General features: G+C 42.8%; 1 protein-coding gene across 14 annotated transcripts in view; it reads right to left on the bottom strand.

The window, feature by feature from the left end:
- Positions 1-21,168, bottom strand: part of NR3C1 (nuclear receptor subfamily 3 group C member 1) — a 127,955-nt gene that overhangs the window by 95,683 nt on the left and 11,104 nt on the right. The window contains exons 1-3 of one of the 14 annotated variants that reach the window (XM_057732170.1): positions 5,778-5,909; positions 3,956-4,234; positions 968-2,179 (exon numbers count right to left, since the gene is read on the bottom strand). In XM_057732170.1, the coding sequence (XP_057588153.1) occupies positions 968-2,166 (1,199 nt within the window). In that variant the 5' untranslated portion in view covers positions 2,167-2,179; positions 3,956-4,234; positions 5,778-5,909. Of the gene's footprint in view, positions 1-967; positions 2,180-2,840; positions 2,859-3,955; positions 4,589-4,615; positions 5,735-5,777; positions 5,917-6,529; positions 6,685-21,168 lie in introns of those variants that run through there. The other 13 variants (XM_057732161.1, XM_057732152.1, XM_057732143.1 and 10 more) reach the window with 13 other exon arrangements.

Raw genomic sequence — 21,168 nt, 5'->3', positions numbered from 1 at the left:
TCCCTTCACACCTAAAATGTGATATACATTTATCTGAGTTGAGGATGGGGTTGCAGGATAGAGAACTTAACCCCTACCAATAGATACAACTACATTTAGAACTTTTTCCTGGTAATTACATTTTAACAGACCTTTTTGAGGTCAAACAGAAATGTAAATATACTTACAAATGATGGAGAAAAAAGAAAACAGAGAAACAAATCAAATACCGTTGAGACAAGCTTAACAATGTGGGCCATCGGTTACGTATTTGAGAAATTGTAAGAATATTTGAAAGTAAAATCAAGCACCGTGTTGCCACCAATTCCTTTCTTAAAGAGACCAATTAGCAGACACAACTTATCTACTTTGGGTGAGGAACTCCGTAGGCAAGTCCCAAGTCTAATACTCTAGTCAGGTACACTATTCACTGCATTGCTTTAGCAATCTCAGAACTCAGATTCTTCAACATAAGGTTCAGTTTGAAGAAAAGGGTTCACTGTTAGTACATCCAGCTTTTAACCCTTTAATCTCCTCAGGCTAACACTTCACAAATGTACAAATACAGCACAATGTTTGATTATGTGAAGTATTAAGGCTGTTTTTCATCATAACATAAGAGCATATTCTAAAGCAGCTTAAAAAATATGCACAATATATATCTCCACACATTAAACCCCCTTGAATTTACATAGTTTTTACTTAAAGATTCCTGTTAATGAGCAACATTATTTAAAGTTTTTACATAAAATTTTCAATCACTGACCAATGGGATACTAAATACCCTTATTATTTAGGGGGAAAAAAAAACTTGAAAGGGTCTTGCACAGATAAATCACTTTTCTACCACACCTACTTTCAAAAGACCACTTAATCACATGAAAAAGCACTTGAATTGTTGTCAAACACATTCAAATAAATGAATATTTAAATCTATCAGTCGATCTTAAATGTACCATTCTCAAGAAATAGAAAGTGTTAATCTTACCTTGAATAGCCATTAGAAAAAACGGATCGACCGGAGAAGTTCAAAGTCCCCAAGGAAGTCAGGTTATCATCTCCAGATCCCTGGCATCTATTCCAATTTTCTGAACCAACAGGAATTGGTGGAATGACATTAAAAATAGGTTTCTGATCCTGCTGTTGAGAAAGGGATGCTGTATTCATGTCATAGTGGTACATCTGTCCCCCAGAGGTACTCACACCATGAACAGAAATGGCAGACATTTTATTACCAATTATATTTGCCCCAGAAAAGCTGGCCTGACAATAAACTGGGCCCAGTTTCTCCTGCTTAATTACCCCAGGGGTGCAGAGTTCGATAAAATCTTCTTTTTCTGTTTTCACTTGGGGCAGTGGCACACTGCTAGGGCTTGATAAGATAAGATCTCCATTATCCTTAATTTTAGGTTTAGTGTCCGGTAAAATAGGAGGCTTACAGTCCTCATTTGCGTTTCCTTCCAGAAGGAATGGATCATCCTCTCCTGCCAAAGGAGAAAGCAAACAGTTTTCATCTATCAAGAGGTCTGAGCTCCAGGGACTCTCACTTGTCTCTTTACCTGGGGACCCAGAAGAAAACTCCAAATCCTGGAGTTTTTTCCTCCAAATGTCAAAGGCGCTTTGGTCTGTGGTATACAACTTCACATTACCCCCATTAGTGCCAGTCTGGCCCTTCAAATTTTGCTGTTCTGAAGACACATGAGAGTGAGTTTTTGGAAACTCCTTCTCTGTGGGGGCAGCAGAGACAGCAGCAGATGCTGAATTCTTGGGGTTCTCTGGAACACTGGTCGACCTATTGAGGTTTGCGATGCTTTCTTCCAGAAGCCGAAAGTCTGTTTCCCCAGAGGAAAGGCTGATTTGGCCCTGCTGTGGGAATCCCAGGTCATTTCCCATCACTTTTGTCTCTGTCTCTCCCATATACAAACCCATTGAGAGTGAAACTGCCTTAGACAGATCTGGCTGCTGCGCATTGCTTCCTGAGCCTTTTGGAAAATCAACCAAAAGTCTTTGCTGCTTGGAGTCTGACTGAGAAGCGGCAGCCAGTAAGGGTGAAGATGCAGAAACCTTCACAGTAGCTCCTCCCCTTAGGGTTTTATAGAAGTCCATCACATTTCCCCTCTCTCGACCAAGCACACTGCTGGGGATTTCTTCTCTACTGGGGGAGCCTAATGATTCCTTGGAGTCCATCAGTGAATATCAGCTACAAAAAAAGAGAGAGAGAGAGAGAGAAAGAGAGAGAGAGAGAGACATAATAAGCAATAAAATCACATTATCTCTGTGATCCGATTAGTAAGAGCCTGTTAAATGAACCTTTTAGTTAACACTGAACCTAATTCCTTGTTATCAGAAGAGTAGATTCTGTCTTCCAGAATATAAAAGCCCTGTCACCTGCTCCCATTCAGTATGCCACATTTAAAAGTACAATGCAGTCCATTTGCACAGCTGAGAACAAAATTGTATCAAGCTAAGCTTGGCTATTCACCCCGCCACTCACAAATTGGTAACTTTGTTAATCATAGACATTATAATTCATTACATCTGATTATTCTAAAGGTTCAAGTTGATGTCAAAGTATTTAATTTAAAAAAAAGGAAGTGTGATCACTGAAATTCACTCCTCTTTTCAACCAATAAAGGCTGTCGGCTTTTCTGAGAACCAATAAACGTAAAATCTGATAAACACTATGCTAGAATTCTCGATCTCTAATTACTCCCCAATTCCCCTCCTACCAGCTGGTCACACATCCAAACCTTTTAGTACAACCTACTGGTGAACTGTGCATTTGAAAAATAAACAATGATGATCTGCTCATCTTCCAATAGGGTAGGAAAAGACTCTTATTTTTAACACATATTACTTACTGAATGTGCCTAATAGTGCCTGCCTTCAAATTTTGGACATATGAAATGAAAGACACTGTATACAGGCTAACTAAAATTTAGATTTTTAAAAAGCAGAATACAATGTGTAGTAGCTTCTCATTACAATTTTAGCTTATTTTAATACTGTATAAGAAATATAGCTCTCAAACCCTTACAATAAAATCTAGATGAAGCTACATTAAAAAAAAAACTGCTTAAGACCCTCAGTATGAAATACTATTATACCTCTAAATTAAGATTTTTCCTTTCCAAATATCTAAGTATTGAAAAACAAGGGGGGGAAAAACCCACCCCAGAACTGTAAAATCACATTGATATAAATCCAAGTAAAATAAAATAAAATGCTCAGAGTAATTTTCTTTGCATTCTAAACCTTCAACTATCCTAATTCTGAGCCTTCTCTCAAAAGGGTTAGGTTGCTAGAAGACTGCTGACAATCAAGACGTTTTAAGAGGCGGATAGAGACTCTGACAAGCACACTGCGACATCATAGTCAAATCCCGTCCCATGAAAGGAAACTTTTCCTGAACGGAGAATTTAAGAAGCATAAACTTCACTGGCCCCCACTAAAAGTGGAGCTTGATGAAAGTAGACAGAGAGGTGGGGACCTGCCACTAGAAATCTTGAGGGTAAACTGCTTATCTCCCCGCCCCTCCGCCCTGTTTATCTGATAACGATCTCTAAACACGACGTATCAAATGGAGCCTAATGAATTTCCACGCCGCTTTGACAGCTGCTTTCAAACTCGAAACCAAAACAATACTTCGTAAAACGAAAAGATCCCTCCAACGACTTTATCCCCCCCTCCCCGTTTAAATTGCAAATAACCCTGTCACAGTAATGGGCCTTAATGAACCATGCCAAGGGGTCTTAAGCGGCATTACAAGGCTGCAATTATCAAGCCGGCAACCTCAAAACGTCAAACTAGCGCCTGTCAAAAATCGCACCACAAAACTATTATGGTTAGGGAGCGTCTTTTTCTAAAAGGGGCCACTTCAAAACGTCAGGCGCGAAGTGATGCCAAGCGCTAAAGAACAAACCCTCTCCGGGGGTTGGGGGGCGGGGGCGAGCTTAAAAGAGAAATGTGTCCAGACCTGTTGAGTTCTTTCTCCGACACGCCCACTTCCACCAGATAACGCCAGCCCTGGCCGAAGTCTCCGAGTTGCAGGATGTCAGCCCCCTGCGTGTGTACACGCGCGCGCGCACACACACACACACGCACCGTGCGAGCCCGCCAGAAAAGAGACGCACTGGAGTCTCCACACAAACCCTGCTCGCGCTCGGGCGCACTAGGGTGGAGTGGAAAGATTCGGGCGAGCGGAATTCAGACGTGGCTCAGCGTTCCCCAGAAAAATGGGTGTCTGGGAGGCCCCCTGGGAGGGAAAAGAAAAGGGACCTGGAGGCAAAAAAAAAAAAAAAAAAAAAGGCCAGGATTCCTCACAAGGGAACGAGAGCCTGGAAACCCGGGACGGCTCGACGAGGCTCCACTGGCCGAGAGCTCGGGTTCCTCCCCCTCGGCCCGGCCGGCGAACGGCGGCCCAGGGAGAGGAAGAGGCCAGCGCTGTCACCCGCGCGCGGCCCTTTCGTCACCGTCACCCGGCCCTCGCCAGCCCCCACCCCCACTCCCCGAGGCCAATAAAAGTTTGCAGGCTCCTGCGGCGCCCCCGGGGCGGCCCTCCTGGCCCCGGCCCGCAGCTGGCGGAGCAAGCGCCCGCTCGGGGCCCGGCGCCGGCCCTCCCCTCCCCTCCCCTTACCTCTGCCTGCGGCGCCGCTCACCCGCCACCGTCCGCCGCTCCCACCGCAGCCGAGATAAACAACTTAGCGTGTGAAAGCAGGAGGGACGGGAGCGAAAGATTTTTTCTCTAAAAAAAGGAAGTAAACAGCCGCCCCCTTCTCCATGGGGGGAGGGGAGAGCCCCTATTTGAGAAAGTCTCCCATTTCCAGGCTGACAAGCCAGTCCTCCTCCCCGCGCCCGTCTTCGTGGGCCGGGGCTCTCGGGCGCGCGTCCTCCCTGCCGGCGCCCCGCCGCTCTCGCCGCTGCGGCGTCTCTTTCCACCCACTAGAATCCGTCCCCGACGGGCGGGCGGTGACTCGTGCTCCCGTCACAGACTCGAGCTCGCAAAATGGAGGAGGAGGAGGAGGGGAGGCAGCGCGGACACGCGAAAAGGCCGCCCGGCCGCGGCGAGCGAGCGGGACCGAGCGGGGGGCGGGCGGAGGCGGCGCCACGGCGCGCACACACTCGCAGACACACGCGCTCCCACTCCACCCCCGGCCGCTCCCCGCCCGAGGGCCGCGCGGCGGCGCGGGGAACGGTGCAACCTGTTGGCGACGCTCGGCAACTGCAGGGGCGGCCGCGGCCCCCGCCCCCACGCCCTCCGCGCGGGCCCCGCCACCCCGGCCGCGACGGCGCCGGCCCGCCCGCGGCCCCCCGGCACGTCCCCCGCCCAGGCCGCCCTCCCGGGCGCGCGAAACTGCTCCTCGCCGCCCCCTAGGAAAAACGGGAGAAGGCGGCGGCAGGGGGCCGACCCGGTCTTTCTGGGGCGGGCTGCGGAGGGAAGCCGAGTTTCTCTAGTTTCTCTTCTTGCTGCTCCTTCCCGCCCCCGCCCAGCTCCGCGACTCCCGACCCACTCCGGAGCTCGCCCGGTCCCTGGGCGGCAAAAGCCGTCAGCGCCCTAGCGGGTGACAGCGGGCTGGCTGAGGCAGCCGCAGCGCGGCCCGCAGCAGAGCCGCGGGGGTGGTCCGCGCCGCCGCCCCCGGCCCGAGTTACGCGAAGTGTGTTGCTTCGCACGGGGCTACGGGGTTGCACGGAAACGGTGCCGCAGCGTCTCGGCCGCTCGCGGGGCGGGACGGCCTGACACGCCCTCTGGGGAGGCTTCAGGCGGAGGAGGGCAGGGAAGGGGGTCGGCGCGTACGTACTCCGGGCCCGGGGAGAGTCGCGTGCCGGCGGGTCTCCCACCCCCGCATCGTCTGGGAGGCCCAGTCTGCAGCCGCTGCCGCGCGCTCGCACGGGGAGAGAAGTTGCAGAGCAGAGCCCACCCTCCCCCGCACCCCGACCGTTCCCCACCCTCTTCTCCGAGTCTGCGAGGCGGCGGCGGCGGCAGAAGGAGGCGCCGCCTGCCAAGTTCAACCCCCATCCCTCCCTCCTAGCGCGCTCACACTTGAAGGAAGTTGCACGCCAAATGCAAAACCTCCAGCAAACTGGATTTTTTTGCATTTTTTATTATTATTTTTAAGGAAAGCGAGAGGTGCAGCAAGTTGCAAGCGAAGTAGTTGCTTGCAAAGTACGCTCTCCTCCCCTCCACCCCCAACTCCTGACCTCTCCTTCCACCCCCTTCGGGGCCCACGTCCAAGTTTCCCGCGGAGGCCCCTCCCCCGAATCTTGACATTTGCTGCACTCGCCTCAACGCGTCGCCCACCCTTTCGTGGTCGTGGGACCCCCGTCCCTCCAAATAAAACAGAACACACGCAGCTTTAAAATGTCAGCATTAAACTCCTTCCAGCTGTTCCCGTTAGGCGCCTCCCCCTCTGTCCGAGGGAAACACGTGGCCTGTCCCCAAAGAGAGGGGCGTGGGGCGAAAGGAGTCCGCGCCGGAGGCCCCCGCCCCTGCACCCTTCCCCAGCTCGCCGCGTCCGGAGGGCTTGGGCGACGCCGGGGTCGAGCCTCCTACCTCGGGCGGCGCATATTACGATTTGTGTGACTCGGAGAAAGGCTGTGTTGTGCCGCTTTAGGGTTTGGGAGGTAACTTTTGCGCCCCCACAGGTGACAGCGCTCGCCGGCTACTGCCGGGAGCGGAGGCTGCCGCCGCTCCACCTAACCCGGCCCGGGCGCTCGGCCACAGCCACTCTTCCCACCCCACCCCCCCGGCCACGCTCAGACTGTCGGCGGCCGCTCTGCCCTGACATCTTGCCGTGGTTTGGGGAAGCGCGTGCCGGAAGCCGCCCTCCGCCATCTTGGTAAAGGCAGCGGACGCCTCCCGCTCGCGCGCCCACCATTTTGGCCAACGTTCTCGCTTGCGGGCAGCCAAAGTCGCCCTTCCTCGGTTCCGAGGGGGTAGGCACTGCCTCGCGTGTCGTTCGCGATGACAGGAGAGAACTAGGCTATTAGCAAGCCGCCTGTCCGGAGGCGATCTGAGCGGCCGCCTCCAGATGATGCCAGGGCCGCCATCTTGGCAAAGGAAGGGAAGCTCACCACCTCCGAGGAGAGAAGGAAACCAAGACCTTTGCCAACGAAGTAATTTTTGTGAAGGGCGCCGAGCAACCTAGTTGTTAACAAAACCCCTTCTGGATCCAGAGGAGATGACTCCTTTTTTCTTTCCCTTGGCGCAAGTCAACTGGAGGGAGGCCCCTGTCTTGGGTGCTCATCGTGGACACTGAGAACTGTCTCGAGAACGCTAGTTTGCCTGCTTGCCAGCTTTGCTGCCTTCTGAGTCTCAAACACTAGAAGCAGATGTCTTCCCTGCATTGGGTCCCCACACAACCAACAGCTTCATGGGAAAAACATCAAGACCCAAACCTACAATACATATGTTACCCATGTTTTAAAAGTGAGTTAAATAACATACTGAAATGATTATCCTTGTACATCTGCTTACAAGTTATACTAGGAATTATTTATATATTTAAATATACAGTATGTGTAATAATTGTACATATATATGTAAAGGGACCAGACAGATATCTAATTGAATACCTCTTCCCATAGCATAAACCTCTTTCATAGTTAAATTTCTGCTCTAAAAAAAATCCACCTCATCTCTCTTACCTTTTCAGATTGTAGGTGGGGGATACCCTGCTTTTAAATAACATCTAACTTTTATGAGATTTCCCAATTAACTTTCTCACCACTCATTTTTTCCCCCTGCAGGTCCAGCGGATCACTTTAAAATGGGAGAGGACACATCATTTCAAACTAAAAATCGCCATTGAAGACACATTCAGTGAAGCAAAAGTGTGGAATTTTCCTGATTTTTTTCTTTTCAGTGGTCTAAATATGCCTGTTAATTTTTTAATTTGATAGAAAAAACTCTCTATAGTCTTTCATGTTCATTTGAAAACATGCATAAAGTGTAGATTACCCCAGTGTTTTTTTTCAAAGTTAGAATTCTTATGCTTTATGGCCAGCATTGATGTCCCCAACACACACATACAGACACATCTGCTGCCCACTTCTGCTGACAATAGCTGAATAGATAGGTGTTATCCTAATTTTTCAACTTGAGGAAACTGAGGCTTGCAGAGCTCGAGGTGTATTCAAGATCACACAGCTAAGCATGCAGGGTAGAAATAGACAATATTAAAGAGATTTTTCTTCACTTCTCTTGTAATTTCCATGAAAGAGCATGTAAATCCCATGATCGGATTGCAGTAAGTGTGTATGGAATTTAATTCAAGAAATGAAATCCAGTGTACCAGAAAAGTCATGAGGTTAAGGATTGTAATAACAACAGCAATTCTAACAGTAGTTAATATTTTTTGAAGTTCTACTATCTGCCAGGCACCATTGAAAGTGTTTTATATATAGTATGTTAAGTCTGTAGATATGAAAATTACTAATCTGTAACCCTGGGAAGTTATAATCCCTACAAGAGAAGATATACGATGAATCCCCATCTGAAGGGGAATATATTTGATTGTCTCAGAAGTAAAGGTGGGAATGAAGGTGATATATCCAGACTCCATCAAGACAAGGGCCTTTTCTGTCTTGTTCATTGCTATATGTCGCACTCCTAGAATAGAGCCCAGTAAATGTAGTTATAATAAAACATTGGGTCAACTAGACATAATATCACTTTTACATGTGGGATCTTCCTGGAGCAGGGATCAAACCTGTGTCCCCTGCATTGGCAGGCAGATTCTTAACCACTGCGCCACCTAGGAAGCCCAAGATCCTCTTAATTCTTATGTTTAAATACTTGAGTACTCCTTCCTAAAACAAAGACCCATTACTTTTGTTCCTAATAGTGTCATGTACTTTGGTAGCACATTACAGTGATAATCTGTTATTTCTGGATTCATTTGGTAAATTTCTGTGTCCCCCACTAGACTATAAAAGCTCTGTGATGGCAGAGCCTGTGTCTGTTTTTCATTGCTATATCACTAGTGCATAGTAGGTGCCTGGTTGATGTTTGTTAAATGAATGAGTGGATGAATGAATGAAAGAAGGAAGGAATGGAAAGTGTTTGAGATCAATAAAACCGTAGACCCGAATAGTAACCAAACCACTGTTTACTTTTATATAGCAGTTGATATATTATCCACCTGAGTTCTCCCATTCTGTTCATCTGTTGTATCATTTCCCTTCCCATTAAAATAATCCAGGCCTCACTGCCAGATTACTCCTCCAAATCAATTAAATCCTGTCATGCTCCTACTCAAGTATCTACAGTAGATTCCTATTCCAGTTTATACAGATCTAAACTCCTGTTCTGGTATGTATTTTAGACCACGGTTTTCACCTGCCCCTTTGTAGAGGGCAAAACCTTCTCACTGATGGGATTGGACTGGTATTTAATTAAATTAAAAAGTTAGTTAAAGCAAGGGAATCTTAAAAATATTATACTTGCAAATTTTAAGCTTTTAAACGTAGAACCTATGATTGAACTTTTATTTTCTAATCCTTTGATGAAGCTCTAAAGCTTTTGAGAGCCCACTAACTGGCATTCCATGTTTTCGTGCATGCATAAACTACACCCACATTGCATCAGTACAGCATGGCTGTTAAGAGCCTCCACCTCTATGAAGAATGTAACCTTGGGTAACCTGTCTCTGTGCCTCAGTTTCCACCATCTGTAAAATGGGGTTGATAATAGTACTAACTCAAGTTATTATAAAGATTAAACAGGTTCGATGTATGTGAGGTGCTTAGACTAATTCCTGGGGTATATTAAGTGTTCAATCATCATTAGCAATTATTAATATGTAGTATTACTATTTCCCCAGTTGTTCTTTAAAGTAGAACAAGAAATTTAAAATACTTACAAAATAATATGAGTAGATTTCTAAATTTTTATGGTTCATTCCCCCTGCCCTTGCCCCAATCTTTTAAAGTAGTCTTATATCCACAGTTTGACAGCAATTGTTTATAGAGCATTTTTCCATTAAGATTTTATAGACCAATCACTGTTTCTTTTATTACTCATATTTCATCATTTTACTTAATATGTAATTAAATCAAGTAATTACAAGAGCAACACAAATGGAATAAACTTTTGGGGGGAAAAAACACAAGGAACTGTTGGTAAGCATAGAGCATAACTGGTGGGAATAGCAGCGTGTGGAGTACAGGAAGTAACCCTGGCCCCAGTGTTCAGCCTGCCTCGCATGCATCAGTCTGTTTTCCAGGGAGAATGGAGAACCTGGATTAGCTGAGATGAATCATTCAGTAATTTCAGTTAAGAGAGAGACTGATGAAGAAAGAGCACAGTGTGTATCATTCATTCCCACCTTTACTGTTGTTTATCGCATATATTTCCTCTTACATAAGGAGACCTCCTTGTAATTTATTTTCCTATAGCCCATGATTCCTCATCGTGGCTGCAGTTTCCATTTATTCTATCCTTCTATCCCCCCACCCCATTTTAAATCTATGATGTTAAATATAAATTGGAATCAAATTTTTATCATTTTTGTTTGTGTTAATAATTTTGAATATGATAGTTCATTGAATATGTTAATTTTATGTTAAGCCAACACAAGCAGCTTTTGCGGGTTGTCAGAACTTACTTTATAAAAATTATTCCTACAGCTATCATAGCTGTTAGATGCCTCTTTAAAATAGTATCTTGTCTTTGGGAAACTCTTCTGTTCTTGTTTAACTTTATGAGGTAAGAGGTTCAAGGGAATCCAGCTGAGTTCCAATGCCCCATCTCTCTGCTTCAATATTCTCATTTTTTACCAGACATACCTTTTATAAACAATTCACACTTAGAACAGCAAGTTCTTAATCATAATGAATTCCACTTTGGTACTTCTCTTTGTAATTGGAATTAACATTCCCACATGAACTGGGAAATGCTAAATTGTTACCAGCATCCCTGGTGCTTTGCTGCTTCTCACAATGTTTTCAATGATTTCATCATAAGCTACCTAAAATATCTCAGTTTGTACTCATAAGCATGATATGCTTATGGGTGTCCTGTTAAGTCTATATTCTTTATGCCAGCAGAAGTTAGTTTAAGCAATAGCTCATTCAAAGATGAGGTAAATATCAGCAGATAAATGAGATAAATGTTGCAGTGAGCAGGAACCTAATGTTTTTAGTGTTTGGAGACATTAGAGCAAGTACACTGAATAATTGTAACAAGTATTACGTACTTTGTTTTTCATTTGTGGCATTTGTGGCTGGCCATTATGTCATTAGCTTTCTTCCTCTTCTGATTTAATCTCCTTTTCTATCCCATGTTCCTTTGGTAGAGATTGTTTCAACTGGCTCCATTTCTAGGTGGAACCTCTCAGCTAATTTCTGAAAACCTACATTTCCATTTTAGTGCTTACACCTTGTTTATTAGGTCACACTGGGCTTTTGTTTCATTTTGTTTTGTTTTAAGCTAAGTTAGAAATAGTGGGGCTTCCTAGGTGGTGCAGTGGTTGAGAATCCCCCTGCCAATGCAGGGGACAGGGGTTTGATCCCTGCTCCGGGAAGATCCCACATGCCGCGGAGCAACTACGCCCGTGCGCCACAACTATAGAGCCTGCGCTTTAGAGCCCGTGAGCCACAACTATTGAGCCCATGTGCTGCAACTACTGAAGCCCACGCACCTAGAGCCCGCGCTCCACAGCAAGAGAAGCCACGGCAATGAGGAGCCTGCGCACCACAGCGAAGAGTAGCCCCCACTCACCGCAACTAAAAGGAAAAGCCCGCGCACAGCAAAAAAAAAAAAAAAGACCCAACACAGCCAATAAAATAAATAAATTTAAAAAAAAAAGAAATAGTGGAGTTAAAAGATCAAAACATCCTTGGTATAGGGGTCCCTTAACAAGATATGGATGGACTTTATATCAGACTCTGAAGTGTTAAAAAGGACATTAAAACTTTTAAACTTGATGTCAGTATTAGTGAATTAAATTTTCTCTAGCCTCTTGTTTGTCAATATGAGACCTGAGTTTGAAATCCTGTTCTGTCATTTACTTAACTGCATCAGCTGGGGCCAGTCATTCACTTCTTCTCAGCCTTGCTTTTCTATTTGTAAAGGAAGGACAATGATATCTACCCTTGCTACTGCACAGGAATCTCTAAGTCAAACACGATGATGCATACAAAGGACTTTTTAAACACTAAGTCTGGGAAAACAGGGAGAGATGTGTAGAATGTTTTCATTGTTAATTCACCACAACAAAAGTAATTATTAATTTTACTGAGAATTGTCATTGCCTCTCTTCACTCATTCCCCAGATAATCAGTGCAATGGGTAGCCTGAAAGTTTGAGCAGAAGGGTGACAATTCAGAAGAGTGCTGGGGCCAGCTATACCAGCTTGGGGAGCTGCTTGGTAAATTTTTAGGAATTTTGTAAGTCAGTTGTTCATCATGGCCAAGATTAAAAATTAAATTATTTAGAAACTTACAATTAAATAAAATACTTTCAAAACAAAGGTAATAAATACTCAAAACTTCACTTCTTAATTATTTTACTATTATCTATGCTTTAAAGTTATTTCTGTCCATCTTGTACAATGGCTATCCATATAATGGTGTGACACAGTGTGTCTTCCCAACTCTGCATTCAGAAATATTTCAGTAGTTTGAAACCAATCATGGTGGAGTATTTACAGTATAGAAACTGGAAAACACTGCAAATCAGTGCTTGATTTATTGTGTTGATTGTCTAAACCTAAGAAAGTGGTAGAAGAAAATTTAATGATAAAGTTCAAACAAAAATTGAACTTCAAAGTGTATTCCTTTATGAATAACACAAAAAATTGAGGAAATATTTTTCCAGTACTTGAAAACTATTATCTGATCAGCAAAGAAGCACTCATATCATTGACAAAGTGTAGTCCCAACATACATCTTTGTTGTTTCACTTTCAGCTTGCTCATTAATGTTAAAATATCACCAACATTCATATTTGAACTTCAGTGGCATGAGTGACTTCTTTGCTGAATTGAATATTAACCAAACATGATGTCCTTTTGCCAAACATGATTGAATTGCAGCTATAGGTTGACTATGGATACAAGAGTGTGGCAAAAATCATTGAAACCATTCTGTGAAAATCAGAATGGTGGGTTATATATTGATAGAACTTAATGTAAAAAAGTGTTGTATATTTTATTATTTTTTGGTAAATTGTGTGCTATGCATTCTTTATATCAGTAAAATGTATAATATATACATAGATACTCCCTCCCAGCAGCTGTTAAATGTTTATCAGCACACTGATTATGGATGTAATCTAATTTACTATTTGAAAGCTCACTCCACCTGTAACGCGGAGCCTGGGTTGCAGGAGCTAAGATAGGAAGCAGGGGGAGCAGTGAGGGGCACTGGTCCAGGAGAAGACACATGTTTGTACTGGGGTGGCAGTGGAGGTGGGAAGCTATGGGTGGACAGGGGAAGCATTTTGCAGGCCAAAGGAAGGCAAACCAGTCATTTAGCAGCTCCATGGAAGAGATGGACTTTCAGGAACTGCCTGTGCTAAGGGAAGACTGTCCGGCACAGACTGAGAAGGCTCAGTGGTTGGAGGAAGTGAATGCATAGAAAGCTGCACTTGAGAGAAGGCATTGGGAGCAGCACGTGGAAGGAGGGAAGGAAACAGAGGCAGTTCTAGAGCCCTCAAGCCCATAGCCTTGAAGCACATGCAGAAAGTTAGGCTTCACTGCCCTGCAGTGGGAAAGGAGAGGGGAAACCCCAATACCAGTACCATGTCATAACTGGAACTCAAATACTCAGAAGTTTTCTTACTCATCTAGAAATTTTATTAAGATTTTTGCCTGTCTATCCGGAGAAAGCCATAATTTGAAAAGGCACATGCCCCCCAGTGTTCACTGAAGCATTATCTACAATAGCCAGGACACGGAAGCAACCTAAATGTCCATCCATAGAGGAATGGATCAAGAAGATGTGATACGTATTACTCAGACATTAAAAAAAAAAAAGAAGCCATTTGCAGCAACATGGATGCACCTAGAGATTATCACACTAAGTGAAGTAAGTCAGACAGAGAAAGACAAATATCATATGATATTGCTATGTGGAATCCAAAGAAAGGGTACAGATGAACTTATCTACAAAATAGAGTTATAGATGTAGAAAACAAACTTATGGTTACCAAGGGGAAAGCGGTAGGGGAGGGATAAATTGGGAGATTGGGACTGACAAATACACACTACTATACATAAAATAGATTACTAATGAGGACCTACTGCATAGCACAGGGAACTCTACTCAATACTCTGTAATGACCTATATCGGAACAGAATCTAAAAAAGAGTGGATATACGTATATGTATAACTGATTCACTTTGCTGTACAGCAGAAACTAACACAACATTGTAAATCAACTATACTGCATAAAAATTAATTTACAAAAAGATTTTTGCCCACATAGAGGGATTATTTGTTCATTCCAATACCTTGATCCTATTCCAATCTACAATAGATTTTTTTCCCTAGCATTTGCCCGTATCAATTGTAAAGCTCTCACTCAATCACCCTGTGCTACACAGATAGTGCTGCCTCTTTTTATACTTCTCAGGATCTTGTTATTCCTTCTTTGTGACAGAAAGCCTCTACTGTAAGCCACCCTACTGTACTGCATACTAGTTATCAGCAAGCTTCTGGCTACCACTGCTCTCCCTACTTCCTCCCTTACAACCTATGACCTCTACTCCACATTACAGGTTGTATATTTCAGTTTTAGCATTTTGCAAGAGGTTATTAAGCTTTATGGAATTTAAAACATAGTCAATGTTTTGAAGAAAACAAACAAAAACAACCATCAACCACCTCCTCCCCATTTACCCAGCTTCTCAATCCTAATGACCAGAGAAAAGACAATTTCTCAACTGGACAGCCACCAATGACTGACAGTTTAAGGATTCAGTTTGGATATATCAGTTTGATATACTGTGGTCTTCTGATACTAGTTATTTTATTGACAGCTTCAATTAATCATGGAATCTTTATTAATAGAAGGGACTTTTCCAACTATTTTTCTCTCCCATTCATTCATTTCTTCAGCAAAATACAATTTCTTCAACAAAATAGCAACCATCACATGTTAGGCCCCAGTGTAAGGCTGCAGGGATATAAAAATGATTAAGATACAATCTGTGCTCTGGAGGAAACAGAGACAGATAAGTAACAAGACCTTATCAAATAAGGCAGACTTGTAGAAATGAGGTGATAGCTGCCTCAAGCACTATGTATGCATTAAGTCACATGGGTGTTTAAGGAAGGTGGGTGTGGGTATGGAGATGGTGGTGAGGCAGGGTTTCTAGGAGGTGAGCATGCCTCATTTGAATTATGAAAGGTCTCCTCCAGGTTATTTGGTTATTTCTCATGGAAATAACACAAAGAAAACTTGCCATTAGTATTTTATCAGGACATTTTTAATGGATTTAAAAGAAACCCAACTATTAAGGCAAAAGAAAGTTTATTGATTTACTTACAAGTCAAGAGGAAGTTTAGTTTTAGGTGTGGTTGGGTCCAGGGGCTCAAAAGATATCAAGAGGTCTTGAACTCTATCTCTTAGCTTTACTTTCCTCTGTTTTGGCTTTATTCCTGGGAAAGTTATGTCCACCTGCTGGCCTGTAGCACCTGGATTAAAAAACACTCTACCAGCTAAGTAACTTCAGTGGAAAGAAAGTTCTTCTTTTCCATAAGTTTTAGTGGACGTCCTTGAGAGAAGCTTCATGGGGCTAATTGGGTCATGTGTTCATCCCTGAAGCAGTGACTGTGACCAAGAGATGTAAGGGATGTATACTCTGATTGGCAAAGCCTAGGTCAAGTGCCCACCACTGACATCTGAGAGTGGGGTACAGATGAGAGAGAAAGAAGGAAAGAGAGAGGAGAGTTGCTCCCCCCAATAAATGGGCTTTTAAATTAAAGTAGGAGAAAAGGTCATGCAGAAAACAACAGATGTCCACTACAACAGCTATTTATCAAAACGCTAACAGTGACACAAATATATTTTACATTTTAAGGTAATTAGTCATGACGTAAAATGTTTGTCAGCAATGAAAAGAACCCTGAAAATTAAGTATAGTTGTTACAAGTCCTACTAATACCCCTTCCTGACTTTAATAGAAAAAGAATAAGGATTTGTACTTTAAAAATATCAAATAGTGCACAAATGAATTGACTATTGCTTTTCAGAAATAATATCTCTACTAATTGGCCCTTTTCAGTTGATGTACTGATGTTTACAACTTGTGAGCTAGTTTTATAGTCTTTCACAGAAGGAACATATCTCGCTTGCCTGTGATTCCAGTGAACATGATGGGGTGTTAGAAGGCTGCTGTGAACCACTGTCCACTCATTTTGCTCCTTCTGTCTTGACAAGCTGACTGTCATGCAAATGTCTCCAGCCTGGGCACTGGGCAGGCAGGAAGCCAGAACCAGTAATAGAAGCAAGAGGCACTCCATGAATACTTGCTGATTAATTTTAGCTCTGTAGGCCTGATGGGTTTTCCATCCCTATAATTACCATCAGCAAATAGTTATTGAATGATGTCCAGCATATTTTTATTCCTCTTTCCTTGGTCCTGATTTTCATTTCCTATTTTACCTTCCTGTGATTTCACCGCATGTGTTTCTGTTCATCAAACCAACAGATCTGTTTTGAATTTTATTCCACAGATGAGATATGTATGCATGTATGTATGTATGTATGTATGTATGTATGTATGTATCTATCATCTATCTACCTACCTACCCATCCATCCATCCATCCATCCATCCATCCATCCATCCATCTATCTAAATTTAGTTTTATTATAAAGAGTTCAAGTACTCTCTGGAATTAGTGAGGGGATAAATTGTGGGGGGGGGGATGAGAAATAAAAGGTTATTGAATGGCTCTTCTGTTAGTACATTCCACATATACCTTATAAGTCCATCTTTTTTATTAGAAATAATGCCTAATAAGGCTGTAAGTCCTGACTGGATCATTCTATAGAGCAAATAGAGAGCAGCGAGGAGTGAGGGTATGAGTTATGAAAATGACAAATGAACAGAGATTTTACAGAGGGAAGACTGGGGGCGCCCAAGAAAAACGACTGTCTTTGTGTGGATGGCATTAGAAGAATGAAACATAATTTTAGATATGACTTCTGTCTTAAAAAAAAACTTTAAAATATACAAGCTAAAAATATAAACACACAGAAGACAGAAATGCGTGAATTAAAAAGTAAAAACTCTCCCCCATATGATCCCATTTTGCAGATGTAACAGTTTTAATGAGATGGTGTGCATTCTTCCGGACCCTCGTCTCTGCATGCACATACATATAGTCTCTTAAGAAAACAAAAATGGGATTTTACTATACATTTTTTTTCAACTTTATTCACCAAATAAGATGTTTTTGGACATCTTTCCATGTCAACATTTTCAGGTAATACCAGCACAGGTTTCTATTGTTTGGCTATAGTTTATTTAAACTTTCCCTTATTGATAAATATTTAAGTTCCCACATTTTCACGACTGTCAGCTATGCTGCAATGAACATCTTTGTATCTATATCTTTATGCAGCATCGTGAAAGTATTTCTGTAGTATAGAACTGAAATTGCTCAGGCAAATGTGATTCATAGCAATCATTAAATACCCAAATGTGCCACACTAATGGGCTTATTAAAAAACTGCTTGTCCATTATCAGCTCAGTTTCTACTTTCATCTTCCTCTAGACATTCTAGAAAAATCCAATTAGAGCAGGAGTCATGGATGGCTATGCAGAACAGGCTACTACCTGAGGATCCTCCATGTCTTCCTTATGGATCCAGTTTTGTTGGATCCATCTTTATGTTAACAGTATCATAAATTCATGAGGATTGGTTTACATATGAACTGGGAAGAGTCACCTGCAAGGGATCATTTAGGGACACCACAATGCTTTTGATGATCAATCTCCATCCTGTGAGGGTCCCTGGTGTGTCCTCTATGGTAACCAGATGGGGGTAGGTATTGTTTGTGCCTGCCACACATTCACTCTCCACATACGGTACTCGTACCTCAATTTTCCTTTGGAAAACTATCCTCTTCCCAACTTGAGTCCATGTGTTTGTGGTGGGATTAACCCCATCCCAAACTCTATAGATGGGACAGGCCTGGCCTTAGGTCAGAGATGGGCACATGACAGGCACAAATGAGCCTTCATTCTAGACCTTCAGGGACTATTCAGAAACTTGTTCTTTTTCAACAGGAGTAGCTAAGCTGGCAAGACTCCAGCTTGGAGCAGCTGTATTCCACCACTTAGAACCTCCATCAGAAAGAGGTTGACAAAAAAAATAAGAAAAAAGAAAGGGATCTGGAGATAGACAGATCCTCAATTATATAATTTGAAGGTCTAGGTCCTCAGGCTAGGCCTACCCCTAGACTTGACAATTACACACTCTCATAAATTATTTTTTTCCCCTTCAGCCAGTTGGTGTTAGCTCTTTAACACTTGCATCTGAAGAGATCCTGACATAAGAAGTAAAGGTGTGCTTTCTCCTTCCGGAGGAGAGAGGCAGGCTAAGGTTACTAGGCATCTAGGGTAACCCCAAAAGAGAAGCCAGAGAGAGAAGCCAGTTGAACGCCTAAAAATAAACTTTACCTGCTTTGTGAGTTAGGCTAGAGTTTCCTGTTAATGATTAACTAGGTGAGATGGTCAAACTCCTTCTTTATTTAAAACACACATCCATAAATGAAAACATCAACCTTCAGTTAATTCACTCATTCTGGCTACATCTGCCTAAGGTTTCCATTTTTAAAATTAATATAGACATTGCTTCTGTATTTTAGGTTGTGCTTTAAAAGAAAAACAAATCCTGGTAATCTCCCAAGAGACATGTCTTTTCTGGCTTCTTTCTTTAGCAAAGCCTAAATTACTGTTCTGCTTTCCATATTGATCCAGCCTTATATTTTACTGCTTTGTTTACAGCAGAATTGATAATATATTAACTTACATACAGCATCTGTAAATACGGCCTGGTGAAGTATATCTTAAAATATTTTTTTATCTTCTCATTTGTATTTTTGAAACTCAAGTTTGATAGCTGAAGGAAAACCTCCAATAATATGAAAAACCAATCCCTCAGTTGAATTAAATCCACTATACTTATACAAATATTGCTACTGTTTGGCATGTGTAAGCTTTATACTTTTCTCTCATCTGTAGCAGGGAAATAAGACATGGTGGTGGATAGGGATATCATTAGTTGGATTCAGTAAACATTTACTTAGTTATTAATAGTTCCAGCTCTGTCTGAAATAAACATGAGATTCTACCTCTTAGTAGACATGTGTCTTTAGGCAACTTAGTTAACCTCTCTGAATCTTAGTTTCCTTATCTGAAAAATAAAGGTAATAATATTTGCTTCATAAGTTTCTTATACAGATTAAACAAGCTATTCTATGTTAAGCATTTAACACCGGCTCTGACATTTCATAAGTGCTGTTATGTTACATGATTATTGTTGTCACTAAGCCCCATGCTAATGACTGGCAATGTAAAGAAACCAACAAATCATAAGCCCTACAGAAAGTGAGATGGACATGCCAATCAGAAATGACACACGCACACAGACACACAAGCATGCACTATACTAGCTTCCTTCTAACTGAACCACTTTCCTGCTTACATCATGGATTGTGAAGTGAGACTCGTTGAGCACCTGCTGGGGATTCTGTAAAAGAAATTCAGCCACTAGCTGGAAATTTTCACTATATGATTTATCAGGCTCCCCAAAGCTTTGGGGTTCTATAATTGTGTAAACCACACAAGTTACAGATCACTGTGGGATTTTATCCTTATGAAACCCAAGAGAACCACAGATTTTCCACAACCAGCTGAGCTCGCTTAAATAGAGAAAGACATTTAAAAGCAGAGAAGTTGATCACATGCTCTGTAACCAGCAAAATTCTACAGCCAAAAGAAATAAAAGCACAGAGAAATGGAATGATTTGACTACAGTCTCACTGATTTGCCAAAGAACCAGAATGAACATGCAAGCTTTCCTAACTCCTGGTCGCGTTCTCTACACAGTAAACATAGTGACATATAATCTTCAGATGTCAATATTTACCTTTTATGAATTTATTGCTGGCCAAGTGTCAACCCACACATTCATTTGTTTACTTATATCAGTGCCATCAAAACCCGTTTCACTTCAGCATCAATGTTTGTATAACATGGTGCACAAAGCACTCAGCAGGGGGACAGGGGACTGGATTTTGGCTTTGGCTTTGGGGACCCCTTCTTGCCTCACCCCCACCCCCAACTATGTAATTGTGGGTAAGTTTCTTTTCCTCTTTTCAACTCACTTTCTCTGCTCAGGTCCCTGGACTTTTACTCCTCATTTCTCTCAATCCGTACAGAAGTAATCCTGTTCCTAGCTGCAAAGCTTTTACTAGACAGCCTGTATTTATTGGGCTCTGCCTGCATGCCAATATGTAAGGCAATGCAGATAGAGACAAATGAGGGAAACTTCTGGTCCTCAAATCTCTCCCAGTGAAGAGGGGTCAGAAACACAAACAGATGATATGATACAGTAAATGCAATAATGAAGATGTGTACAGGGTGTGACAGGAGCATAGGAGGTCAGAGGGTGAGATCAGGGATCAGGGAAGGTTCTGGAGGAGGCAGATTGAGACTTATAGGGTGAGCAAGAGTTGGTGTCAGGTGGGGGCAGATAGATATAGTCTGAGCCTCTTGAGAGATCACAAAGATCCTTCTGTGAGAAAGCAACTGGCTTGGACTAGGGCAGAACTAGAAAGAATGCAGGCTCTGATGCTTCTGAGCTGATGTGTGAGCTTGACTTAGTTACCTCAGTTTCCCAGTCTATCAAATAGGCATAAAGATTGCATTCGCTCTTAGGGCTGTTATGAGGATTCAATGAGATTATTTATGCTAATTTTAGCACAGTACTTGACACTAATAACAGCAGTAGTAATAGTTAATAGTAATAATAAGAGTAGTATTACCAACTTACTATCACCAAGAACATATTGTCTCCTCTCCCTCTTCCAAGGACACAAACATATTCCTATCCTGCTGTTAAACATATTTTGTTTATAAGTATTCTTAGGCATAACATGCAAGTATTTGAAGCACTGTGATTAACAAGTGAACATTTCATGCAAAGCTTGAAGAGATCATGGAGGAGACAT

This window comes from Hippopotamus amphibius, chromosome 1 (genome assembly GCF_030028045.1).
Source record: "Hippopotamus amphibius kiboko isolate mHipAmp2 chromosome 1, mHipAmp2.hap2, whole genome shotgun sequence".
Lineage (NCBI taxonomy): Eukaryota > Metazoa > Chordata > Mammalia > Artiodactyla > Hippopotamidae > Hippopotamus > Hippopotamus amphibius.
This window is presented reverse-complemented; position numbering and strand designations above follow the sequence as displayed.